Below are 26,152 nucleotides of genomic sequence, written 5' to 3'. Positions count from 1 at the left end.
TATCACATTTACAGTCTCATGTTTTAGATTTTATGTATAATACTGTGAATGCTTTTGGTTATTAATTCCAAGAATTCGTCTTCTATATACTAAAAATAAATCAAAGGCAACAGTTTAAAAATTTGATATTCTTGTTTGGTTAGCGTTTGATTTGGGCTACATTTAGACTCCATTTTTACGTAAGATTGAAGACTTAAGTGTTGAAATGTGCAACATGGTCTTCTTTACTTTATGACTGAAAGACAAATTTTTGGACATTAAAAATATCAAGAGTCAATCAGTTCTTAGAAATTTACTAGCCAGATTTTGCAGAGGTTTAAATTATGTTACCACACCTTTGGGTATTTACTGCCGCTGAATTTATTGAAAATTAATAATAGTTATTTAAATCACATGTCCTAATACATTTTTATCCAGTAAGGTGTCATTGAACTTCTTTAATCCAAAACACACACTATGCATGCTATGGCAAACTTGTGAACAGGTTGTTTCAAACGAATCCCTGGATTCGTTTCTTGGGTTCTACTTTTACTTTTCTACTTTTGCTCTCTTGTTTATACTCTTCATCTTTCACTTTCTTTTTTAATAGTGTTGCCCTCATAGAAATAATTAAAGTCATAGTCTGTAAGAGACTGGAATTCTTTGGAGAGACTGTTCAATCATTTCCCCAAGATTTAGTTAAACTGTGTGGTGTCAGTTTCTTAGCAATTTTGACAAAGTAGGTTTTAGGTTTGTTTCATTCCAGACAGAACTTTGTTTCTTTAATCAGCTTGGAGAATAGTATTTTATGACTATTCAAGGATTTCATTAAATTCCATAGACTCTGAAGGAATTTAAACTACTCCACTTTTATTTTAAAATCACCTGTTTCATGAGAGTTAAATTTAAAAAAAAGGTTTGTTCTTTAAATTTATAGATTTACATTATATATATAAAATATGTATTTTTTACTCACTGTTATGCTTAGTAGTTAAAATGAGTTATAATAACTATATTTGATGGTGATGTCTATAGCTGGAAAGAACGTGCTAATTCTAATTTACCCATCATAATTTTGCTCACAAGTAAGTTGAAAAGGATAACCTTTCGTTAGGTTAAGTGACATAGTGAATTAAATACAAGTCTCAGAATATAAAACTTTGACTTCTTTTCTGGTCTTAGCAAAACTTGAATAGTGAATAAATGTGCAAGGCACAGGCTTGTTCATTGATTTTATTTTTACTATGACCCTATCAAGTAGGCATTATTACTATCAGCCTCAGCCTCACTTAACCGATGGGACACCTGAGGCACAGAGAGTAGCTTATGAGTGGCAGGAATGAGATGTGAACTTGGATATTTTGGGCTCTAAATCCATGGTCTTAATCATGGCATCACACTGTCCCACTAGAAGGAAATACATCACATTCCAAAGCTTCTGTAACACAAACAAATGAGTGATAGCAGAGCACTAATGACTACAGAAAAGGCAAAACAAACCACACTTCAGAACAACCAATCAACTAACAAACATAAATAACCAAAAAAAAAAAAAAGTTAGACCTCGATACATGAAGAATAAACAGGACCCTAATCAATGAACTTGGTATTTGGTCTTTCTTCATGTTTGATACTTAAATGCATCGAATTTGTCTTGGGCATTAGGGTCTAGTTTAGCTCTATTGTTATTATACTAAGTTGTCAATAAGAAAAAAAACAATAAAGGATGTTTTAGATTGTGCTCTTTCACTGGTTACCTACATAACATTTTAAGATTTTTGAAAACTTATTTTCATTTAAATAAAATATTTGAACTTTTTCCATTGCTTTTTCCATAGACATATTACTATGTGTCTATTTCTAGTGTGTAGGAATTTAGAATGCCTATCTATAAGTAAAAAAGGCTAACAGAAATGGACTTATTTTATTCTTATAACTGACAAATTTAATACAAAGTAGGTATTTGTTGAAATAGATGTGATTTACTTTACCTAATCTTCAAATAGAAATGATTTACTTTTAGATTGATATTTTAGCTTCTTTTTGTCAACATGATTTAGTAGATTTTTCCAAACATATCTAGAGTATTTTCTTCCACAATATTTTGTCTTTTCTCATAAAATATTTAGAAAATTTATTTTATGATTTTTTTTCTAATTCTCCTAAGTTTTCTTCTACCAGAGTGTTTCTTTATTTTTCATATGACCAAAATTTCATCCTTAATCATTTGTTTTTCCCTTTATACAACAATGCATTTTTAAGATTATGATTCCACAACTCACTTTTCTTTTTCATTTTCTTGCAAAATGGTTCATTCTCTTGTCTGTACTCTCTATCATTTCTGTCTAGTCATTTCAGAGAACTAAAGCATGGACCTATTTTTTTGCAGGAAGATAATAATCTAGATTTTGAAAAGAATGATGATAGGCTGGTTATGAATTTATCTATGACAATTCTTCTCCCTATGATCCCATCATTTTTAATATTAGATCATATCTAGGTGACATTTTATGTTTTCTCTCAACTTGGAATAAGAGTACAGAATTTTTTTGAGTCATTAAGATAAACAATGTTAGTGTTAGCTACACAAAATGAAAAGGTAGCCCCCCCCCGCAAGAAAAAGAAAAAGAAAAAAATTATGTATCTGTCCAGGATATATTTAGTGTCTTAGCTTTTTAGTTTTATAATCGGTATTACCCTGAGGTGTTTATGCTCTGTTTCTAACTCCTATATACCATGTTTCCCCGAAAATAAGACCTACCCAGACAATCAGCTTTAATGCGTCTTTTGGAGCAAAAAATTAATGTAAGACCGGTTTTATATTATATAATACCCGGTATATTATATTATATTATATTATATTATATTATATTATATTATATTATATTATATTAATTACATTACAGTACATTATAAAGACCCGGTCTTATATGATAGTAAAATAAAACTGGATTTTATATTAATTTTTGCTCCAAAAGACGCATTAGAGCTGATTGTCCAACTAGGTCTTATTTTTGGGGAAACATGGTAGAAATACTCAACTGACATTACAGCTTGAGAAACACTAATATCATCTCATCTTTTATTATTATTATTTTTTTTATGTCAAACTGCAATGCTATGGGCAGGTATCGGGGACAGGGTCTCATGGTGCATCTCCAGGCCTTTCCCTTAACCAAGTCAGTGTAATTTTTATCCCTTTTATATTTGGAGATGTTATGTAAGATTTCATTAAGTGCCTAATATATATTTATTGAATATAGAGATGAATAACTATAGTAATAATTTGAAAACCGTTGTTACTCTAATCTATTCCTTTTGTAAATACTGTTCTTTAATGGTCCCACTTTTTCATCTATAAAGTGGGAAACAACAACATATTATTAATCTATTTTGAGGAATATATAAAATAGCGGGTATTAAGGTGCTATATAATATAGTGGGTATTAAGGGGCTTACACAGTGTTTTGCACTAACTAGCTCTCAATCTGTGTTGTATTTTCCAGTCCCAAATCTTTTAATTGGCAAAATAATTAACAGACTTGGGGAAGATAAAGGATTTAACAGAGATTCTAGTTCTCTTTCAAAATATCAGAATTATTGAAAAAACATTCAGTTGATTATTTTACTTTTTTTTTGCTTCCTAGACTTTAGGAAATGAGAAGAAAAAAATCTATACCCCTTTGCCATCTGTGAATCAATTATATGATTATTGTGTAGAATTTAATTTATAGTTAGTTAAATCTAAATATCTCCACTGTAGAAGAAGTAGTAGTGGTAATTGTGGTGGTAATCTTCCTGGATAAATTTGAATTAGTTGCACAAAAATAAATCAGCTGACCCACCTACTAGCTATAATAGTAATAATAATAATAGCTATATTATTGTTATTATAATATTATTATTATTATAATAGCTAAATAATAATAATAATAATAATAGAAAATAACAAGTGTTGGCAAGGTTGTGGAGAAATTGGAACCCTCTTTCATTGCTGGTTGAAATGGTATGGAAAAGTATTTTGGTTGCTCAAAAAGCTGAACAGAATTGACATATGATCCAGAAATTCTACTCATGGTTTGTACTCAAAAGAATTGAAAACAGGGACTTGAACACATACTTGTACATCAGCGTTCATTGCAACAGTGTTCACAATAGGCAAAATGTGAAAATATCCTGTGTTCATCCATAAATGGATGGATAAGGAAATGTGATGTATTCATACAATAGAATACTGTTCAGCCATAAAAAGGTATGATGTATGCTCCAACATGGATGAACCTTGAAAACATTATGCTAAGTGAAATAAACCAGACACAAAGAGACAATAATGTTGATTGAACTTATATTAAATACTATTATGGTCAAATTCATAGAGACAGATAGTAGATTAGGGGTTACCAGAGGTTGGAGGGGAAGAAAGGATGGGAAGTTACTTCTCAATAGTTACAGAGTTTCTGTTTGGTGTGATGGAAACATTTTGGAAATAGTAGTAATAATAGTTGCACAGCATTGCAAATGTAACTAATGTGCAGAATTATACATGTAGAATAGTAAATTTTATGGTATATGATTTTATGATATATATTTTTACGATACATATATAGATATTTATCCACAATTAAAAAATAATAAAGTAATATACCACAGAAAATTGAATTGTACACTCTAAATGGGTGAATTGCATGGTAACTGAATTATCTTTCACTGAAGATGCTGAAAATCTGAAAATCCGTGAGGTGCTCTTTTGTTAGGAGGAAGGAAGTCACTTTTCTGTCCCTATGGTAGGCTGTGGGATAGACCATACTAATTCATATGTTACTGTAAAATAGAATGCTACTGTGATTGTCGGTTGCACAGCAAGAACATGTTCTATGTTGATAAAGTGAACTTGTGCACGTTGATATGCTATTACGCTATAAAAGGCTCTGGGCTTCACCAACTTGGTGAATTGCTCACTAATTTTGGGGAGGGGATAGTTGACCACTGAACTTTGGAGTCCTTCTTGTTAGAAAGACATTTGTCCTCCCGCTTATATCCTTGAGCTCATGTAAAATAGTTGTACAGTTTGTTTTCAAGTTTGATAGTAAATCAAAAGAATGCAATCTAGAACCATACCAGCCATCTCTGAAATGGTGTCTTACTCTAGTTCTAGTATTGTTTACTACATTTTGAACTTTTTTTTTCCTATTTTTTTATTACTTTTCACCTTGAAAATAAGTGGGATAATCAACAGCTGATGCTCCAACAATGAAAACTACATTGAGCTAGCTTAGCGGTAGAGAAAAGTTATCCAGAAAAAGTAGAATTTAAATTGAAATGAAGTGTAAGTGGATATAAGCAAAGTAGAAATTGGATAAATATTATTACAAACAGAGAAAATCGAGGAAAGAAACCTTGGTTCAGAAATGATTTAGTATATCCCGGTAACAGATAAAACTGCTTTGACTGGAGCTGGTAGCAATTAAGAGTATTGTGTAGGTCATAGGAAGGGTTCTGGATTTTATTTTAAGTGGAAATGTGAAGACAGAAGATTTTTTTTTTGAAGATTTTAATCATGGGAAATAATATGATCATATTTTTGTTTGAAGAACATTTATCTGGGTATTGTGTGGGAAAAAATGGATTGAAAAGAAAAAGAGTGGCTAGAGACTAAGAGGAAATTGTAGCATTTTAGCAGGGGATGATAATGCTTTGGATTACTGTGGTGACAATGACATTAGAGATAATTAAATGATTTGATATATATTTAGGAAATAGAACTAGAAAGACTTGGAGACAAAATTGATACTGAAGCCAGGGGGAGAGGAAAGTGTCAAGCATAAATGAATCATAGGTTTGGGGCCTAAACAATTGGGTAGATGTTAGCTCCATTTATCATGATAGAAAAATTGCGATAAAGAGTAGCAAGTTGAAGAGCTTACTTTTGGGACATGTTGAATTTGAGATGCCTACAAGACAGTGGAGTTATAAAATTAGAAGAGGGGCCTGAGATGGAAATATCAGTTTGGAATATTGACATGTAGATATTAAAATCAAGAGATTAAATTAAATTGCCCAGTAAGACAGAGAATAGTGAGAATTGGTGCTCAGACCACACAGTTCTAATTTTCAGAGGTTGAGCATAGAAGGAACAACATTCAAAGAAATCCAAGGAGGGACATACAGAGAAGTACGATGAAAAACAGGGGCCCTGCTGGAATGGAATTAAAGGAGAGAGAATATGGAATAAAGGAAGTTGGCCAACCTCAAGTAGTATAAGAATTGAAGTTTCCACTGGATTTAGTAACACGGAGGTCATTTTAAATCTCACAAATAGCAGTTTTGCTAGCACTGTGTGTGGGTAAAAGCAATTACTGTATTTCATTGAGAAGTGAATGTAAGGTGGTTAAATGGTAATAGCCAAGTGTAAACACGCTTTTTAGGAAGTTTAGCTGAAAGAGTTCAAGAACCAGTATGTCCTAGAGAGGTGTATAGAATCCATGTACTGTCATCTACTATTTGACCATTGGCAAATAACTTAATATACTTGATTTTGTACTCTAATAGGGATGATACTAACCAAAGAGTGTTTATAACAATGCTTTGATACTTAGTAAGCATTTAATAAATGTAAACTATGATTATCTTGGATCTAGATATTATAAGATCCTTGATATTCTAGGGATCTTCTCAACCACAAAACTAAACTTTATGGTCTTCAAAAAATTTCTAGTTAGGAACACTAAAGCTCGGACAGTCAGATAATAAAGACAGATAGAAAAAAAATTAAGGTCTGTTTATACTAATTTTAATTTCTTATTACTAATATTTGGTTACAAAGTGTTTCCAACTTCCCTTTCTCTATATCCAAATATTTTTACGTTTCCTACTATCCTACAATGTTTTATTGAAGAGATAAAATACAGTGTTTTTGTTACATCCATTGGTTTAAAATTATTGTGAAATTAAAAAAAAATTAAAAATTATTGTTTTTAACCAAAAAGACATTTATCTGGGGAACTATTATTCTAGATAATTTACAGACTATACATTATCTTCCTATTTCTATGGAATGTTGCATATAGTCTGTATAATTTTATGGAAAGAAGTTGTTTTGGCAGATCCTAAATCTCTAAATTAAAAATAATTTAGAATATTATGCATATCTAGTTACTTTTTATATTTCCTATTTATGTATATTTTATATGCCTTTTAAAAAATTGAGCTTTTCATTTTCCTCCATTTCAATTGGCTTTTTTTGAGCTGTAATGCATCTTTTTTAAACAGGGATATTTCTCACACTTCAATTTAAAATGCTCAGTTCATTACTATGGACCCACCTAGTGTCGACTTTTCAAATTCATTTCCTTACTGTGTGCATATGCTTACGTTAAACAGCATATGAATCATATAATGAATGAAATGTTTAAATAATCTTAACATTTAAAGCTTATTTCAGAGTCTTAATGTTTTTGTTTCCTTTCTTATGGTAGGCATTGTATGCAAGGTAAACAATCTGAAAATAATTGACTATAGGTTAAACATGCCTCTGCTAGAAAGCATCTTACTGCTCTTTTCAGCATCATTCACTCAAGAGGAAAATATAATCACTGGTATGAAGAGTAGTATTATTGAAAGAGGTCATTTTACATAAGAATTTGTGTGATTTATTTTATGCACTGGAGTTACTTTTCTAAGTTTATAAACAATGCCTTATTGATTATAATAATTGCTAATGTTATATTACATTTCACAGTTTACAAAGCATTTTTCATGTATATTGTAATATTAAATATTTATATCATCTTTGCAACATAGGTATTGCTATCATTCCCAATTTACAAATAAGGCAACTGAGGATCAGAGAAGTATTAGCAGAATTACGACTTGAACCTAGATTTTCTCATTTCACATAATAATTGTTTGTATTTATTCACTATATTACATTGCTTCTGAGATTTTGGTATATAACTCAATCAATGCATATCTATTATCGCTAACTATGTACTCAGTATGCATGTTACATAAAATTTGGACTGGCTATCATGTACATAAAGTGTCAATGTTCAGAAATTGGCCTATATGCAAATAAATTAATAAGATTTAATTAACTTTACTGGGCCATCCAATATATTTTTCTTCATTGCATTTCTATAATCTCACTTCTGGTCAAGTATAATATTTCATTTAAATCAATTTAATTTTAATATGTTTATTTTCAACATATATAATACATTGAAATATAAAACTTATTACTTCAGTGTTTTTGACAATCACAGCCCCAAATTTCCTGCCTTTCAGTTTCTGCCTATATAGAAACAAACTTGTTCCTTTCCCTTGTCTGGGAGGGGGAAAAAAGTCCACTATAGGTCATGTACCCAAGTAAACCTCTTAATACATTCACTTGCTTTTTTTTTTTTTTTTTTTTTTTTTTTTGATATTGGGTTTTCCTCAGAAATGTAGAGGAAGAAATGGAGGGGAGAGGGAGAGGAAAAAAGGTGCTGGATTCCCATCCCTTCTTCCCCTACACCATTACCGCTCAACTCAAAAGACTATGCAAAAGGACATTTGTGCTGCTTTTTTGGAATCTTGAGTAACAAGCAAACTAATCTGCATCAAGTAATGGACAACACAAAACTTCAAAGGTTGAATATCACAGTGGTCTGACAGTTGGTCTCAAGGTGCTACAAAGCCAATTTTAAGAATGCAAACATTTGTCATTTAGGTCTGCACATCTGCTGGGTGGTTGTGGTTGTTACACGTAGAGTATCATAAGGGGATCGTACGTAAGCCTCTATGTGGTGGGTCAGTCCACAATTTGTGCAGGAAGTTGTACAGTGCTGGGGTGCTTTACTTCTGGTCTTTTTGTCTGAAGTCACCACTACCACCACCACCTAGCTGTGGTGGCTGGTGTTTTCAAGGCAGGATTTGACAATGGTCCAACAAACTATGGCCACCAGAGTTGAACCGTAAGTCACCAGTAAAATGAAAGGGCAATTTGATAGGTAGGTAAGCCTTCGCCTCAAACATAGTGGTACACAACACCTGAGACTAATTGGACGCTGGCCATTCTTAGTGTTCGGGCCACTGTGAATGCCAGTGAGCCCCAGTCCTGGATATTGGGTGACAAGTTGCATGGGCACCACAAGAAGGGCAGTTAACAGACAGTGCAACCACGGAGAAAGTCCTGTCCCATGGTAGATGACATAGTGCTCAGGGCACATCGTGGACGGGGTTACGCACACCAGGCTCATCCCCTCACGGCCCAGCCTGCCCAGAGGCTGCCGGGAACTGGCCACCGGCCACCAGCTAGCTTCGCCCTAGTCCTGGTCTACTTACTCGCTGGCCGAGGTCAGCACCTCTAGTGGCTGCTTCTTCAAGTTTAGTTTTTCGCAAGCACAGCCTACCAGCCTTCTGTTGGGTGGGCCAAACTTAGTGGAGCATGTAAATATGCTTTTAATTTTATTGATATACAGATGCCTATATATGTGTATTTATATGTATGAACATACATTTGTATTTAAAATAATCAAATAAAGCCTTTTTGCTCTATTTGAGGTGCTTGAAGCATTTGGAAAAACCTTGAGGTGTTTTGTATTGGGTTACATGGTATATTACATATCTAAATAAATATATACATACGTATATTATATATATGTATGTATATATACATATATATATATATATATATATATATATATATATATATATATATATAAACACTTAGGGAAGCATTCATTGCTATCTTGGATTTTACACATCAAAATAATTAACAATCTTCTCTAGGAGTATATTATGTTAGCTTCCTTTTCAAGGTTGGCCTAGAAGGAGATGTGAAAATGTTATAGTCTCTTGGATATCCTGTATTGGAATCCCTATGCTAACAGGACAGTATGGGTCTTTAAAGAAAGCATAAAATACTTAGTAACTTAGATATGTCTTTTCTGCCTCAGGATCCTTTGCAATGTAAATAAAGGGCATAATAAATGAGTGTTTCTGAGGAACACATGTGAATGGTAGGAAATAATTACAGTCATATAGTATATTGGGATAGTGAAAAAATAATAGATATTGAAAAAAGGGCAAACATAAAATAAGGCATTTTACAGTGCATGTTATAAAAGATTTATAAGTATCTAGTTTACATTCTTTTAGTATTCCAATAGTAATTTCTCATAATATATATTAATTTGCTTTTGCAGACATTTAGAATTATTTTGGTGTGATGTTTTTCTAACTATGCTTTGAAGTGAGAGGGGTGTAATGGAATACTCTGTCAACACCCACCACACAAACTCATCCCTATTCTTCAGTTTAATATTTCAGTTCTCCTCAAGTTTTGTTTTTGTTTTTGAGAAAGTGTTCCAAGGCTAAAACGTTTGAATTTTTAGCTTTAAATGTTTATTAAGCAGTTATAACTGGTTTATTAGTAGCCTGATTTTATTTGCACAATGCTTATTTAAATACTGTGCACTTCAAATGCAAAAAAAAGTCCCTGAATAAAATTTATAGTCTTCCAACTTTCTGTACTTCATTTCTTCATGCATGTATACATGCTAGACTCAGGATATAGTCAGTTGTAGCCCTGTTGAGCATCTCTGAAAGCTTTTTACAGTCAGGTCATTACATTAACCAGTCTAATTCTCCCTGATACTGAATTTTGCTCTTCTGTGAATATGTCAGATTCAGGGATCAAGGACAATGCCTTGAATTCTGAATCTGATTTTATAAATTTTTTAACTGTAGATATGTAGACAGAACTGCATGTGTATGACCGAAAAGCATGATTATATGCATTCGACAGGAAGTATAGAAAAATAGGAATGAGATTAATTTGTTATTTTTGACCTAATAGAACATAAATGGTATCTCATTTGTATTTTTCATAACTAGTCTTATGCTCAGGCAGCATTGCGTATTTTCTCCTTACTCAGCATGACAATAGGACAGCCTCCTATTTGTTTAATTGGCTTAAGAATTTATTTAAATATGTTTTAATTTAGAGGAGGTTATTTGCCCTTTTTTGTACTTATATGCATCCATTAGAATGTCCTTTAGTAATAGTGTAGTTTCCTTTTAAAAGAAGTTGCTTGCTTTCCTTAAACTAAAATAGAGTGGTGATCTTTAACATATGTGTTCGTATTTATCGTTCCCCTGCCATGCTTTCAGAATATCGGAATGATAAGAGGAAATCATTAGATTCCCTCCATTTAATTTAACAGTTTTAATGGTACAGGATCATTATTGCATTTTCTTTTAGTGAATTGTGGGTTGTATTTTCAGTGAATCAAACTGTTCAGGTTGCTCATGAGGTTCAGCCCTTGGCATAATGTCACTAATGATTTCTACAGGACCTTGAAGTAAAGCAACAGGAAAATCTATCAACAAAGAGATATAAATGGAATATTTTTAGATCAAAAATAAGATTACAATCTTTGTACTGGAAGGAAAGGACAACAGTGAGCAATTGCATACTTGATCACTTTAAATGCAATCAAAATGGCAGTGACTGCCTAATTGCCAAAATAGCATCTGGACACATGGAAAAAATGCAATGGCAGTTGTATTTGACAGGGAATATTGCCATTATGAAATTAATAAAGAAGTCCATTAAGTTATGAAAACAGTGGCTAGTTCATTATGTTTTATTCAAAAACTTTAGACATGTTTTGATTTCAACATTTTCACTGGTGTCTTTTTCCTAGAGTATTCTTTCAGGTGATGCTTTTCTGTTTCTGGTGAAGTTCCTAATATGGAGACCCTATGTTCTTTCCCCAGTTTTTTTCTGTGGAAGGGTGGGGGGAACGCTGTAGAATTTATGGTTTCATTTGCTTGTTCTCCTGGGATTTTCAGAGTATCTCTAACTAGTGACTAATTGTCCAGATCAATGACTTTTTAAATAGACCTTTTTTTAAAAAAATTGTCATTATATTATTTTTCCTTTCTTGAAACTTTTAACGTTTTTAGTTTAGTGGTTTTTACTCACCTTATAAAATAGACTTTCATACTTACAAAATAAAATCATTTTTTTTCTGTGATATTTTTATACAATTCAGTGGAATATTTCCATTTCTAAGTTGGAAACTTCTGCATATATGTTCTGCCATTTTATCATCTTCAGTGTAACATCACTTTTCCCACAAAAGAATCCCAACTTCCAAACTTCTGTTAATACCACTCTGTTGAACTTTAACACTCCACCACATGTTGTTTGTTTCTTACATTCAATCCTACTCTAGGGAAGTTGGTTTTGAGGAAGTAATCTATAAACCTAGATGTAAAGGTGATAATGGAGTGGGGGAGCGTGCTCCAATCTTGGGAAACAAATTGTGCAATGGCCTTGTGATACTAGTACACACAAACTTAGGGTCTTGAGTTCTTGGATTTTTGCTTCAGATAGAGAATGCCATGGGTATTAAGAACTTGAAATGGTTGGTCTAGGGGATACAATAATGAACAAGAGCCATCTGTCTTTATAGAGCTTAGAGCTAAGTAGTAGGAACTTAAGTTATACTTGGTGTGATGGGAGTCCCAAAAAGGATAACAGGTGAGGGATCAAGATAAGATTCCAGTAGGGTCTGATGTTTCAACAAATCTTAAAGGATATGTAGAAAGTAGCTTGACAAATTGGGATAAGGGAGTGTGGGAGATATTCCGGGAAAATAATGTACATTTCATGCAAAATCACTGAAGGATAAAACAATAGGCTGCTTGCCTGCAGCTATACCTGTCTGTTGGAGCTGGAGCATGAAGTTCTTGGCATATAGGGAGAGAGAAGGCTGGATAAGGAGACCATGACAGAATATGAAGAGTCACATGATTTATAATAAGGCTGTTACCTCTCAAGCTTGAGTTTGTATACAAGACTCTTTTGAAGCAAAAAGTTCTATATCTCAAGAATATATTCACTGGGGTCTTTAATTTCAATTAAAGAAACATTTTAGAAACTAAAATTATATTCTATGAAAATATCTGTATCTGTAAATTGAAGATTATCATTAAAAATGGGAATTTGGTTTTTATAATAGGTAAAATACTTTTTAATAACAAATAATTAAACATTAATCACCAGCCTCTGAAAATGTGTCTGTGTGGGGTCTGCAGATCTGAATTTGAGAAATATTGTGTATAGTTGATGGGCAACCACTGGAGAGATTTTAGTTAGATGTGTATTTAAATAATTTAGTTAATGTATCTTTAACTTAAGCAATGGATTCACATTCAAAATTGAATGTTCCGGTTTCTTTTCATTTGAGGATCCAGGCTGGTAGATAGTCTCTATATGAGTTATGCTATGTTCATGGTGAAAGGCAGAAACAAGATAAGGTGACTTAGCTAAATCAAACATTCACACAGAAAGCTCCATGTTCCACTGGCCAAAGCAAGTCACATGTCTAAGATAAAGTCAATGGGATAGGAAGTAAACTCTATCAGTAAAGAAATATAGCAAGGAAGAGAATACATTACTTATAAATAAATAATATAATTTAACATCAAATGTTAAAGTATTGATTTTTTGCTGAGCTGAGAGGTTGTAAAATGGTTATCACATTGTAGTTGTAAATTGAATTTTCATTAAAGGATGTTGAGCATTTATCTTTTTATCCCATTTATCCCATTTATCTTTTCTTTGAACCAGTTATATTATTTGCCTGCTTTACTATTGGAATATCTTTTTCTCATTGATTTCAAAGAGCTCTTTTCATATCATGGAGTCTAGCTCTTTCCTTTGATATGGTTTGCATATGTTTCTCAATTGTCTTTTGATTTGTTTATAGTACATTTTGTCATTCAAAAGTTTTTAGTGTTTATATGATTGGATTTATTAAGAATAGTGGTCCACCTATAAAGACTAATAAATCTGAAAATTGGTCCACAAACCAGGAAGGACATACACATACTTCTATATTTTTAAATATGTGTACAGGATGCTGACATATCTTACAAATGCTTGTAGTATTTTAGTCTATGATTTGACTTGAAGCAAGTTTTAAAAATAAATGTTTCCAATTACAGGCCCATGATTTGTTCAGTTAATTAATAGTTAGGTGTTTTTAAATACTAATATACCATTTGATACCTAAATAGTTCCCCAACTTAAAGGGAATTTACAAATATTATTTTATCTTTTTTTCCCATTTTATGAAAGTATGCAGTATAAAAATTAAAATTTTAATATATATATATATATATATATATATATATATATATATATAGATGGTCTACTATACAAGTATAAAGATTCTATACATATTTTTTGAGTAATTGAATGAATACACTTTTGGTAAAGTGTGTTTTCTTGAATTTTTATCCTGTGCATAGCCTGACTGAATTGATATCTTTATTATGGCAGTAATTTTGTTTTTAACAATAATGTGTAAAAAATGCTACTTGGCAGGGGTTCTACAGAGTGTTCACAAAGTTCATTTTAAAAACTAGGTTTTCTTAAACATAATTTACCTGTCAGTATTTCTGACATTTCAACTTTTTAGTTTGTGTTTGACTTTATCATTTGATGTTTTGAAATTCTGGATAAACGCTGAGACCCCATGTATTTATTTCCCCCCACATGGCAGTCACAGACATTTCACACATGTGATGTGTTCAGTGTAGTAAAAAACAACTTTTAATTCTCCCATCAACTTAGGTAAAGCTAATAAATGTAACTGTACTTATTAGAGAAAATAAAAGATGTGATTTGAAAATTCAAGCACAAAACATTTTTAGATTCACAAATAGATGAATTCTGTTATAAAATTAGTTCTTTTGAAAACATGGTCATTTTTTTCTGTGACCAATTGGTCATTTTAACTGAATTAAATTTAGCCAAATTAACAGTAATCAATAAAAGATTTATTTTTTTCATCGTCTCGTATTGATGTGTGAATGTTATTGTGACATACTTTAAAGGGTTAAAATAAACTATAGGGACTAGTCTTGCAACTTTTAAAAAGGATACATAGCAGGGATAAGAGTGAGAAGGGTAAGACATTTTATTTTGCAAATTATAAACTGATTTATCAAAGAAGAGATTATAGAGCCAGAATTTGAGAGTCGAGCCCTTAAAACTCATCTTCCCTGAGATGTGAAATACTTAAGGAATACCCCACCACTAGTAAGGAAGGAATAGAGACTCTTTTACGTTACAGACCTCCTAACTTCCAGGTTAGCCATAATTCATTCTGTGCTGTTCTAGATATAAGTAGATTATACATTGTGAAGGGGTTTCATGTCCTATGAATAAGACTTGTCATTTATTTAGTATGCTATCAAAGGAGAAAATAGAGGGTAGACAAGTGTCATCGACTTGAAAGTGAAGTGTAATGTTCAAACGTTTTCATACTTTACTCAGTTTTAACTCTTATTTCTGCTCTAATTAGTGCGAAGAGATATAATACATACGACATCTACAGTGGAAAAACTTCTCTGAAAGGTGTGTAGTAAAATATTTTGCAGAAATAATCTAATAAGTAAGAATCAAAAACATGTTGTAGCAATATTGTTATTGCTACTACTTCTCACTTTGCGGCTGCCTCTTTTAAAATGTCAGTGCAGTGCGTTCCCTGAACTTTCCTGGTTGAGGAATTACAATACAGACACTTTGGTAGCCAGGAACACTTTTTAAACGTATGGTCCCATTTGAATGGCTTCTCTTCTCGTGGAGAATATGGATTTTTTCTCAGTAGGTGTCTGATTTTTACCACCAGAATGATCAGTTCCTGTCTTTCTCATCCTCATGAACGGAGAGTCATTAGACATCACTACTTATCACAGGGAGAGATGATTGTGTAACAAGTAAAAATAATAAAAGTATAAGGTCAGTTGGTATTATCTTCCTAATAGATACACTTTGCCTGAAACAATTATTTCTGTAAGACAGAAATTTCATTACAAAATACTTACATGGGGACAAGAAAAATAGGTATTTTACCTAGGATTCTAAAAATTGCAATTATAATAAGGCAATATTTAGGATTTTTAAAAAACGTTTATTTATTTTAAGTGTGTTTTTCCAGGACCCATCTGCTCCAAGTCAAGTAGTTGTTACAATCTAGTTGTGGAGGGTGCAGCTCACAGTGGCCCATGTGGGGATCGAACTAGCAACCTTGTTAATAGCACTGCGCTCTAATCAACTGAACTAACCGACCGCTCCAGGAATTATTTTTTAAAAGAGAGCCAAGTTATGTGATTTCTACTAATTCTTATTTTTATTATCACCACAAATAGGATAGAGATACTGTTATTTTAACTCTTTTTAATGTTGTATAAAATTCATCCTTTATATCAAGTTATTTGTGAACATGGGCCATTCATCACTCAATCTAACTTTGTCCAAAGTTTGGACATGCACTCAGCTTTAAAGCATTCTTATTAAGCACTTTTCTGTGTACTTGATATTTAATTGCTATTAGGCTATGTCTGAAATAAATTGTCATTTGGTGCCTTTTGAGAACTTTGGAGGAAAGATGTTATAACTTTGGTGTTGCCCATCTCTGCACTTACTAGTTTTGGACCTTGGACAAATTAATTTTCTTTTTATAAGCCACAGTTCCCTCATTTTTCAGTTGGGATAATACAACTCGTATTTCACATTGTTGTTTTAAATATTAAATGAGATAATTTTATTTTACATGTGTCACAGTGACTTGTAGGAAGTTCTCAAAAATAAAATCTATCATTTTTAAATTTCTTCAAATTATTCTGAAAGAGATCAAGAGCCTGGTGTCAAACAGTGGTAGCTATTACTGGGAACGGCTTCATCTCTGACAGAAGTATGAGTCAAGAGTTTCTAACGTGAATTCTTAGTGTGTTCTTGAAGAACAATAGTTGGTCAAACATGTAATCTGGGGACAATTCATATTAATGTTCTGACTAACCAACTGACAATACCATAAGTAGGTTATTATTGCCAATTCCCTGGAATAAATGTGTTATGGAGAACTGAATTTTAGGTCTTTAAAAAAGAAGATAAACTGTTGAATTCTTAGTTGTTTTTCTGAAGAGGTCCAATTGCAAGAATTTAGTCTACTCTAAAAATTTTAAGCTGCACATAATAGGTCAATAATGAGTTCATCATTCATTTGGTATGTGGCTCCTAGATATATGCATTGGTTGGAAGTTCCACTTTTTGAAAGAGGGAAGGTTCTTTTTAAATATTTTTGTGACAAAGTAAATAACAGTGAGTAGGAAAATATTTGGTGAATATTTTCCTAATGCCTCTTGTGTCAGGTTAATTTCAATACAATGTTGGTTGTGTCTGACACTGATTTGCTGTAAATTCATTGTGATTATAACGCCAAAAGATTTTTTTGTCAAAAATAGCCTTCCAAATTCCATAAAACGTGAAAACTGAAGCTTGGTAGGAACACATATCAAATATTAACGTGTAATCTGTACCTATGACTACATATTTCAATTTCAGTTATTAAAATAGATGTTTAATAGTTCTACAAATATGGGGTCAAAAATACTTTCTTTTAAAAGGAGGAGAGAAATATTAGAAATGCTCGCTTGAAACACTGCCTGTAAGGGGTTAAATTAGGAAATAATTTGTTTGTGATTTTAAAAGTTCTTGATACTCTCTTTGAGAATTTTCCAGCAGCATTCACTAGCATATCTTACATTTCCTTAGCTTGTGTGAGTCTCCTTTTTATATTTGCAATGGAAACAACGTGAGCTAAAAAGCACACTTTTTCAGGGTTCATTCCATTTTCCATAATACTGCTGCAGCAGTGTCAAAGAGACTCATTAAATGAAAAATTGTATTTTATGGTTTTCTATTGTAGTTTGTGCTCTGGTCTTCTCTGAAGATGTATTTATGTTTGTATATCTATGTTTGTAGATCATTTTTATATTTCCCATCAGTTTAATTATTGTTCAATTAAGTTCTTGTCATTGCTTTTTGTTCATTTGCTTATTTATTTTGGTTTTAACTTTTAATGTATTTGCCTTAGAGGGCTTGGATATGAAATAATTAATCTGAGTTTTGGTCATATATATATATATTTAATTAGATTTGTTACAAATTTTTCTTGAATTCTTCTTTTAAAGTCATTCCCACTTAACATATTGGTAAGAATTTAATAGATGTTCAGTGAATACTAAAGTGCGTCTCAATCTACATATTATTATGAAACCTTCTGGAGACCTACTTATAATAGTATAGCAAAATCACATTCAGATGTTAATTTCTATGTAGAGAATACCAGATACATAACCAATTGATTATGGTTAAACTTTTCACGTAATTGATAAAGAATATTGTAGTCATTAACATATTTAATATTTAGACATTTAACATTTAACGTAAAATGAAAAGATTTAGTAATTTACTCTTAAACATTGGATTGATTGGATCAATTCAATCATTTAATGAAATTACCAATGACAGGATTTGATAACAATTTGGAGCTGCTTTCTCTTTTGCTGACATTCTAAATCTTGCAGAAATTCTAATTTGCAATATAGAATTCAAATGAAAGAAAACTTTTATGGCCTACTGAGGTACATTTAAAAATATTTATTTCATTCAGCCATCAGATACAGTACTAACTTATTGCCAATGAGATTATATCAAGTTAGATTTCATTACCAATTATTTAAAAGCCTTTTAGATCACTTAAAAGGTGAGTACCATCTTGGGATTTTCAGTCAGCTATAAATTCTGGAGTTTTATTTTATTCTGTATTATGGTGTCACAAGTGAAATAAGATCCAGCTTCATGTAACAATTGCGCCACTAACTAGTTGTATGACTTTAAATTCCTTTTCACCAAGTTTAAATACTGGAAAACTTAGGGATGTACTTATACATGCCCCCTCTTTTCTATGCTGTATGTGATTCATGAGCTAATCCACGTCAACAAAATTCCTTATGAGTTTGGGGGTTCCATTTGTTCAAAATATCATTCTTAGAATGATCATTATTATATTTGGCAAATTTTCTGTCTAGTTCCTAGTCTATTTCAATTCATTCAGCAGGGATGATTGTTCAAGAAATAATTCGTTTTCGAATGGCTACAGGAACATTTATAGAAATATGTTGAGATCTTAAACTGACTTCCAAACCATTTAACATGTTCCTACACATTCTTTGTGTTTATTTGACATATGCATACTTACACATGCATATATTAAATGCCTACAAAACAAAACCAAAGACAAGGAAGATTCTGATATGAGCATCTTTCCTTTATATTGTAGTTGCCCTCAAACAATCATACTCTCTTTCTTACCTGCGCTGCTGACCTTCTGGATTAGAGTTGCACAGAACAACCAGAGGTAGTAGCTGTAGCAAGACAGCAGCTGGGACCATACGGATCTCAGCATCCTGCCGTATGGCCATTATCTTTGTTTCTATCTTTATGCTGCCACGATGTCTCCTTCTTGTGCTCTTCCCTGCATTCTCTCCTGGCTGCCTCTTCCTCTTCCTGACTTCAGCTCCCATTGCCCTCTGTAACTTACCCTCCCACCTTCTTCATTTTACTCTATACAAGTGGAAACAAGATTCTCTAATTAGGAAAATTTTTAAAAAACTATTTTTTAAATTGTATGTAGCCATGCAGCTACCATTCCCTAATTTCCACAGCTACTGTTAACAATAGAAAAAAGATTTTTTTTTTTTGGTATACTTTATCAATTAGAGTTTATCAAATAGTAGGTCTCATAAGGGCTGAAAAATAGATATTTAAAAGAAATGCAACAATTTTCTCATTTTTCTATATAAGAGTGGGTTGTTGCTATAATAAAAAAAATAATTTGAGGCTAACGACAAGAAAGAATAGTGAGTAATATCCCTCCCCCTTCCTCAACTGCTGAAAATGAAAATCATGTCAGCATCAAGTCATTTTTGCCACATCCCTTGTTAACAGCTTTTTCAGGGTGGGTCATAATTCTGTGTTTTGTTAGTGCCTTAACTCCATAGTGACATGCTTAAATCGTATTCCACATTGATTTTCTAGTATATATATTACGTTTATTTTTAGGATACCCTGTGAATGATGGATCTCATTAATAAGTTATTATCAACTTTATAAAAAACAATATAAGCTTTGGATGAAGACTACGTTTATTAATATGAGAAGGTTAATAATTGATTTTGCTATTTAGAATATGTGTATAGTGTCACATTGTGTATGTCTAAGAAAGTAAACTTACTGTCTGCCTGTCGCCAGGAAAAAAAAAGTGGGACCTAATCAAACTGCTGTGGGGTCAACCCTTGTGGTTTTAAAGGCCCTTAATGTTGTCCAGCTGCAAAATAAAAGGAATTGGGAGGGGAAGTTGGAAGGAGTGGAGGGGGTTGGGGGGGAATGTGTGGAAAAGAACAGGGAGTCTGGCTTTTATTTTTTTTTTTTTAAAGTGAGTTCAGTGCCAGCCTGGACATTGGCTGTGCAGACTATTGAGCCATTGTCTGCTCCATTTCCAGAATAGCCCCCAGTTAATCACTTCGGCTTTGAAGGGAATTTCCTCGTGGAATTCTCCACAGAAAATCTAATCAACTGACCTGCCCTCTCAACAATGGAAGGCTTTTTTTTCTCTCTTTCCCTTATTGGGGCGGGCTCTGTAATGTAGCCTTTTGTGCAGAATGAACCCTCCCAGTAGGAGAGGAGAGCATGTGTGAGTGACTGAGTGTGTGTGTGTGTGTGTGTGTGAAGAATGCACACTATCTCATGTTGGTGAGTGTGTGCTTACTCCCTGACCAGATGCTACGGTGCACGGGGCAGCCACCATCTCTGCATGCATGTCTGTGTAAGTGTCTGTGTGTGTGTGTGTGTGTGTGTGTGTGTGTGTGTGTGTGCCTCTGTCATTTCATGTCAAAGGTGCATTACCTGATTACCTTCCTCGCCTGCCAGATTTTTATCTAGATAATTGAAACTGCTATGGAGGCTGTGCCTTGCCAGCCAGCTTAGGATCTGTAAAGCCATAGTTTGTCCACCTTGTTATCTGTGGCTGCCTGTGCAGAGGAAATTAAAGAGATCCAGAGCCAGGGGAGCGCTTCCTACCCCTGACCTCCCTAGCAATCCCAAAAGGACAGTTTGTTAGTACCATCTTTTTGTTTTCGTTTTTCGAGTTGGGTTTGCATTTTTGTTCCCTCATGTATGTGTTATTTTGGCATCTGGATACCTATTCCCCTCCACATCGCACATCGTGTTTTATGGAGTTTGGAGCTGAGGAAACTTTGGTTGGGTTGCCAGGACGTTCGCACCACTTTGTGGAAAGCAGGAGCTAACAGTGAGACCGACAGAGTGAGTGACAAGTTGTTTACAGGTTTCCTTGAAGGGGCCTCTGCTATATTTCAATCTGTCAAAGTTGCTTTTCTTCCCTCAGAACAATGCCTGATTGTTGTGTGTGAGAGTGTGTGTGTGTGTGTGTGTGTGTGTGTGTTTCCGTGTGCGCACGGAGAGCCTAGAAAGGGGTGAGAAGGAATCACAATTCTTTGTGTATAAATGCTATTACTATCATTTTTTCTTAATTACTTAATAATGCAGTTTAATTGGGGTGCTGTTAGTATATATGTATTTTTTAATCAGCAGTGAATGCATTTAAAAAAATCACACTGGTGTGTGTGTGTGTGTGTGTGTGTGTGTGTGTGTGTGTGTGTGTGACTTTTATTATTTAGAGGAGAGAGAGTATGGGAGATGTGTTAAATGAGTTGACTTCTCACATTCGGTGATGTCTAGAAGAGAGAGTTAAAAGGAAAGGACAGGCACCCTGAGGTTGTCTAGTGCGGTGCAGCCTGAGCTAACGTGCGGCTCCGTGGAGGGGGGAGCGGCCAGACCCCGCTGCTGGAAGTGCGCTACCCCTTTAAGAGACTGGTCAAGGAGTCCTAGGAGAGGGAGGGGGGAGAAGGGGAGAGAGATTGAGAGATTGAGAGAGAGAGAGAGAGAGAGAGAGAGAGAGAGAGAGAGAGAGAGAGAGAGAGAGAGAGAGAGAGATTGAGAGAGAGAGGAGAGAGAGAGAGAGAGAGAGAGAGAGAGAGAAAATCAATTGGTTTAGAAGGTTTGGACTCACTTGACAGGTTCAGTTGGAGACGATCATAGGTGGCTGCTGTGACAAAGGGAAATTGTGCTTTTCCAGCATGCTTACTGACCCTGATTTACCTCAGGAGTTTGAAAGGTGAGTGCAGTTTTTTCCCCCTAATATATTGAAGTACAACTCTCCCATTTTACAGTGGTCTCTGAATCAATTGGAAGATGCTCCCCTGTTTGTTAGAAAAGCTTGTAGATAGTGTTTTCTGCAGTCTTGTTTTTTTGTGGTGATTGTCGGCACCAAATTGAACTGATTTGTAAAGTCTCCGAGATTTCTGCTAATGTTTTTAGGTTGTGTCCTATAACAGGAAATTAAATGAACATTAAGCATCTCTCTGTCCTCCACTCGCTGCTTTTCTCTTTCTCATTCACTTTCTTACTTTCTTTCTTCATTGATATTTTTCTCCCCTTCTACACCTTTTTAAATGCTTTTGTGCAGAGTGTTAACCATTTTCAACATCTCTGTCTGGTAATTTCTGGGGTGACAGAAGGTTTTAGTGGTGGTTAAAACGGAGGCTATAAGTTCCTATTTGATCCTTCCGTAAAACTTTGGAAGCTACTCAGTAAAGCACATGACCTTTTGTTGATATAAGAGAGGAGATTTTTTTTTAAAGAATATTTAACATTACAGAAATCTATTGGTATATTACTTTTGAAATGTCAAAAAAGGGAAATGAGGATGATCCCTTTCTAAGTTTTAGTGGCCACTTTTTTGCACTAGGCTGTCTTAAACTAAATTTTGGCTTACTATAATTTCCCCTTTTGCTGTGAGGAGAATAAGTGTATTTCTAATTAATTGGGTCCTATTTGGAGAAATATGTGCAATATCCTTCCATTTGATGTTGTTTCAAGTAAAGCAGGGCTTTGAAAGAATTTTAGCCTCAGTGTTCCTATAAGTACACATTGCAATTTTTAAATTTGAGTTCTTATCCCAGCATAAGTTCATTTTTTTGAACTATAAATAGAATTTTGTTTGCCATTAAAAAGAATTCAAACTTTGTATTCTGTGTGGTGAATTTTTTTTTTTAAAAGCCAAAAAAAGCCAGGATGCATGATACCCAGGCTTTTTTTTTCATTTTCATGAAAGCTACCTTCTGTATAAACATTTGTTGTATCTGACTATGCAATGCAAGCTAGGTGCTAGACCAGCTGGTTAAAAATATGCTAAGTCAAGCTGTTCATCGCTCAAACAACTGAATTTGATATGAAAAGACGAAAAAAGAAAGGACAAAGATTAAAACATCCTAGAAGTGAAGCAATGGAAGAGAAGGATATTGAGAATAAAATAATGCTTGAATGCGGCCAAATATTAGAGAAGCCAATATTAGATCAGGGAAGAAAGTAAAATAGCCTACATATATACTTTGATACTGTCTTCTTTTTTTCATTTCCTCTTCATCTTTTTTTTTTCAAATGAAGGTGAATCCTCACTAGATAATTCAAGTGAGTAGTTGAGCTTGCTTATTAGTTTTGAATTCATATTTTCAAACTTCTATATATTAACTTTTTAAAATCGCTTTTGTTTGCAAATATAGCCTATTTCATATGTAGATATTGAAGTTATTAATATTGGATCATACTGTTGCTTACTGTAACAGTTTAATATCTCAGAATAAGTGTTCTAGCATGTGTGCAGAGTAGCACTTAAATAATAATATTCTTCAACTGTATACTTTTTGAAAATAAAACTCAGAGTCTGATTTGTAAGCCTGTTTAAAAGACTGTTCTTATAAAATGGTAGTTACATATTAACAGGCTGTAGCCTATTTCTCTATACAGGCGAGCTTTCCTGCTGTGAACTTTATTTGTAGTTTTCAATTATCTCTTTTTAAACTTAACTTTTCCCTTTCCTATTCTGATTCTCAAATCTCCTAACAATTTTTTTTTTTCCTTCCTGGTGAGAATTTCATTTTTTTTTGTCACCCAGAGGCATGCTTTTCTAACTGACTAATTAAATAAGCAAGTGGTAATCAATAGAGTTGTTAGTATAGACAGCATATTTGGAAATATTAGTAAGTGAAATAATTTTGAAAAATGTCATAGAATATAAAATTTGTTAATAATTTCCCCTGTGGTTATACTTGGTAATACATAGAAAAATCTCAGTAAATCATCACTATTTGTTTACATTGAATTTATGTGTGTGAGTGTGTCTCCAGTCACCTATATAGAGTATATCTTGCAGACTCAATATGGAATATTTATATTCTCCAAAGGGGATGTATATGCTATAAGTACATTATCATATGTAGTCAGCTATTTTTGCCTTTTTAAATATTTGCATTTTTCACTGAATAAGTAGGTTATTTCCATCGAGTGTTAAATTTGATTCTATTTACTCACCTGCTATAGATGAGTTATTCACTAAAACATAGTCAGAAATCTGAAAAGAGACTTCTAAATTTCTTTATAAAATAGAAAATTTTGCTCTAGAGGATGTAAATGATTTGTTTGGGGTTCATGTATTTTGGAAGTTTTGTGTGATCTTTTTTTTTCTAGTTGCATTGGTAGAGTCTTGTCCATCATCTGTTATTCTTTGCAACCTGTAGACTATTTGGAACTTTAAAGAATATTCAAAACTTAAATATCAGGATCAAAATTAATACTTAGGTTTGTTATATCTGTATTATTGGCCTCAGAAATGAACATGATCAATACTATGAGACTAATAAACAATTCTTAAATAATTCAAAAGTAATAACAATTTCATTGTCTGTTAAAATGTTCAAGGTAGAGCAAATTAAACAATGATTCTAAACAGTAAAGAAGTTGAAAAATTTTCTTTTTATTTTCATGCATCCTTGTCATAACTGATTATGACTAATGAAAAGCACAATTCTCAGGTGGGGGATGAAGAGACAAAGTATGTTCTAAGGAATTGTTTGTAAGCAAAGTCTTTTAAGTCATGCTATTTAGAGGAAACATAACTGGCAACATGGTCTAAAAGTAATAGCATCATTAGAATGAACGCATGAACTCTCCGAAAAATTTTTAAAAGAAGACAGTGAAATTATGTATTTACCTGAAAATAAATAACAAAATAATTGTGACTTAGGATTTTTCCTTTAGGAATACCATCTACTTTTTTCATATTCATAGATTGAAAATATTTAAAATTTGCCTTAAATATCAACATTAATTTGTTTCTTATGAATGAAAAAAAAACAATTTTGATACTCTCAGTAATACTGTATTCTATTTCTTTCCTTTATATTTATATGTATTCTATTTGATAATGTAATAGTTTTATGCCTAAGCAACTTGTTACACTTTCTAAATGCTTTATGTTAGAGTGTTAAGTAAAAAGCAAGATGATTCCTTAAGAAGACAATTTGGTAATAAATAGAAAAAAAAATTGGGTTTCAATCTAGTGAGATGAAGCAAATTAAGTTTATAGTATCACCTATTTGACTGCTTCTCTCAAAACGGGAGCAGACAATAGACTGCTTATTTTCTACATGTTGAAGGTAACACTACAAGAGTAAAACCTTCTGTAATGAAAATTTAACTTATTTACCTTATTTATCCATCAAATTTATTTGTGGTCATATTGACTAAAGAAATAATTTTTTCACATTAAGAAACTTTTCAGTGTTTTTCTGAAGAAAGAAATACACATCAGGTACTGTGAAAAATTAATCTATTGAATGACTATGAAAAGTTGCTATTAGCAGTCTATAAGAATATCTCTGACATTAGTAGTACTTTAATTACCTATAGTTTGGCTATAGTAATAATTTTTTTTTAATCTAGACAGATTTATTCAACTTAATTAGAACAAATTTTAAACCATTGTGCTCATGGTATAAGTACATTCAAGTTAGCAGGTAATCTCTAGGTGTGAATCAAAGGAAAGGTACCTGTTCACATTTGTCACCTAATGGCAACTGTAAACCTCTAATTTTGACATTATGTTTTCAGGACGTTTTGATATCTGCCTGTGTTAATTTTATTGTTTTTTTAGTTACTAATACTTTGTAAAGGAAAACTATAACTGATTACAGATTTTAATTACATCTCAATAAGTTGCAAGCTAAGTGATCTAAAATATTAGTTTGGAATACAACTTGTGTGAAGCAATGGACAAACTACACTTCTGTCACATTCATGCTGGAGTACTGTCCCAAAGACTTAGCAGGAGACCTGACTGATACCAAGAACAAT

The 26,152-nt window shown here is 32.9% G+C and overlaps 1 protein-coding gene across 26 annotated transcripts in view; it reads left to right on the top strand.

Annotated features, from left to right (window-relative positions):
• Positions 1-26,152, top strand: part of SOX5 (SRY-box transcription factor 5) — a 944,197-nt gene that overhangs the window by 532,024 nt on the left and 386,021 nt on the right. For 2 of the 26 annotated variants that reach the window (XM_081058281.1, XM_081058273.1), the window contains exons 1-2: positions 20,611-20,708; positions 21,979-22,076. The exons of 21 other annotated variants lie outside the window; for them this stretch is intronic. In XM_081058281.1, coding sequence (XP_080914407.1) covers positions 20,697-20,708; positions 21,979-22,076 — 110 coding nt within the window. In that variant the 5' untranslated portion in view covers positions 20,611-20,696. Of the gene's footprint in view, positions 1-20,610; positions 21,206-21,444; positions 22,077-26,152 lie in introns of those variants that run through there. 3 more of the 26 variants (XM_081058262.1, XM_081058268.1, XM_081058267.1) reach the window with 3 other exon arrangements.

The sequence above is a fragment of the Rhinolophus hipposideros genome (genome assembly GCF_964194185.1).
Source record: "Rhinolophus hipposideros genome assembly, chromosome: 9".
Lineage (NCBI taxonomy): Eukaryota > Metazoa > Chordata > Mammalia > Chiroptera > Rhinolophidae > Rhinolophus > Rhinolophus hipposideros.
The sequence above is the reverse complement of the archived record's forward strand: the minus strand, read 5'-3'. Positions and strand labels throughout refer to the sequence as shown.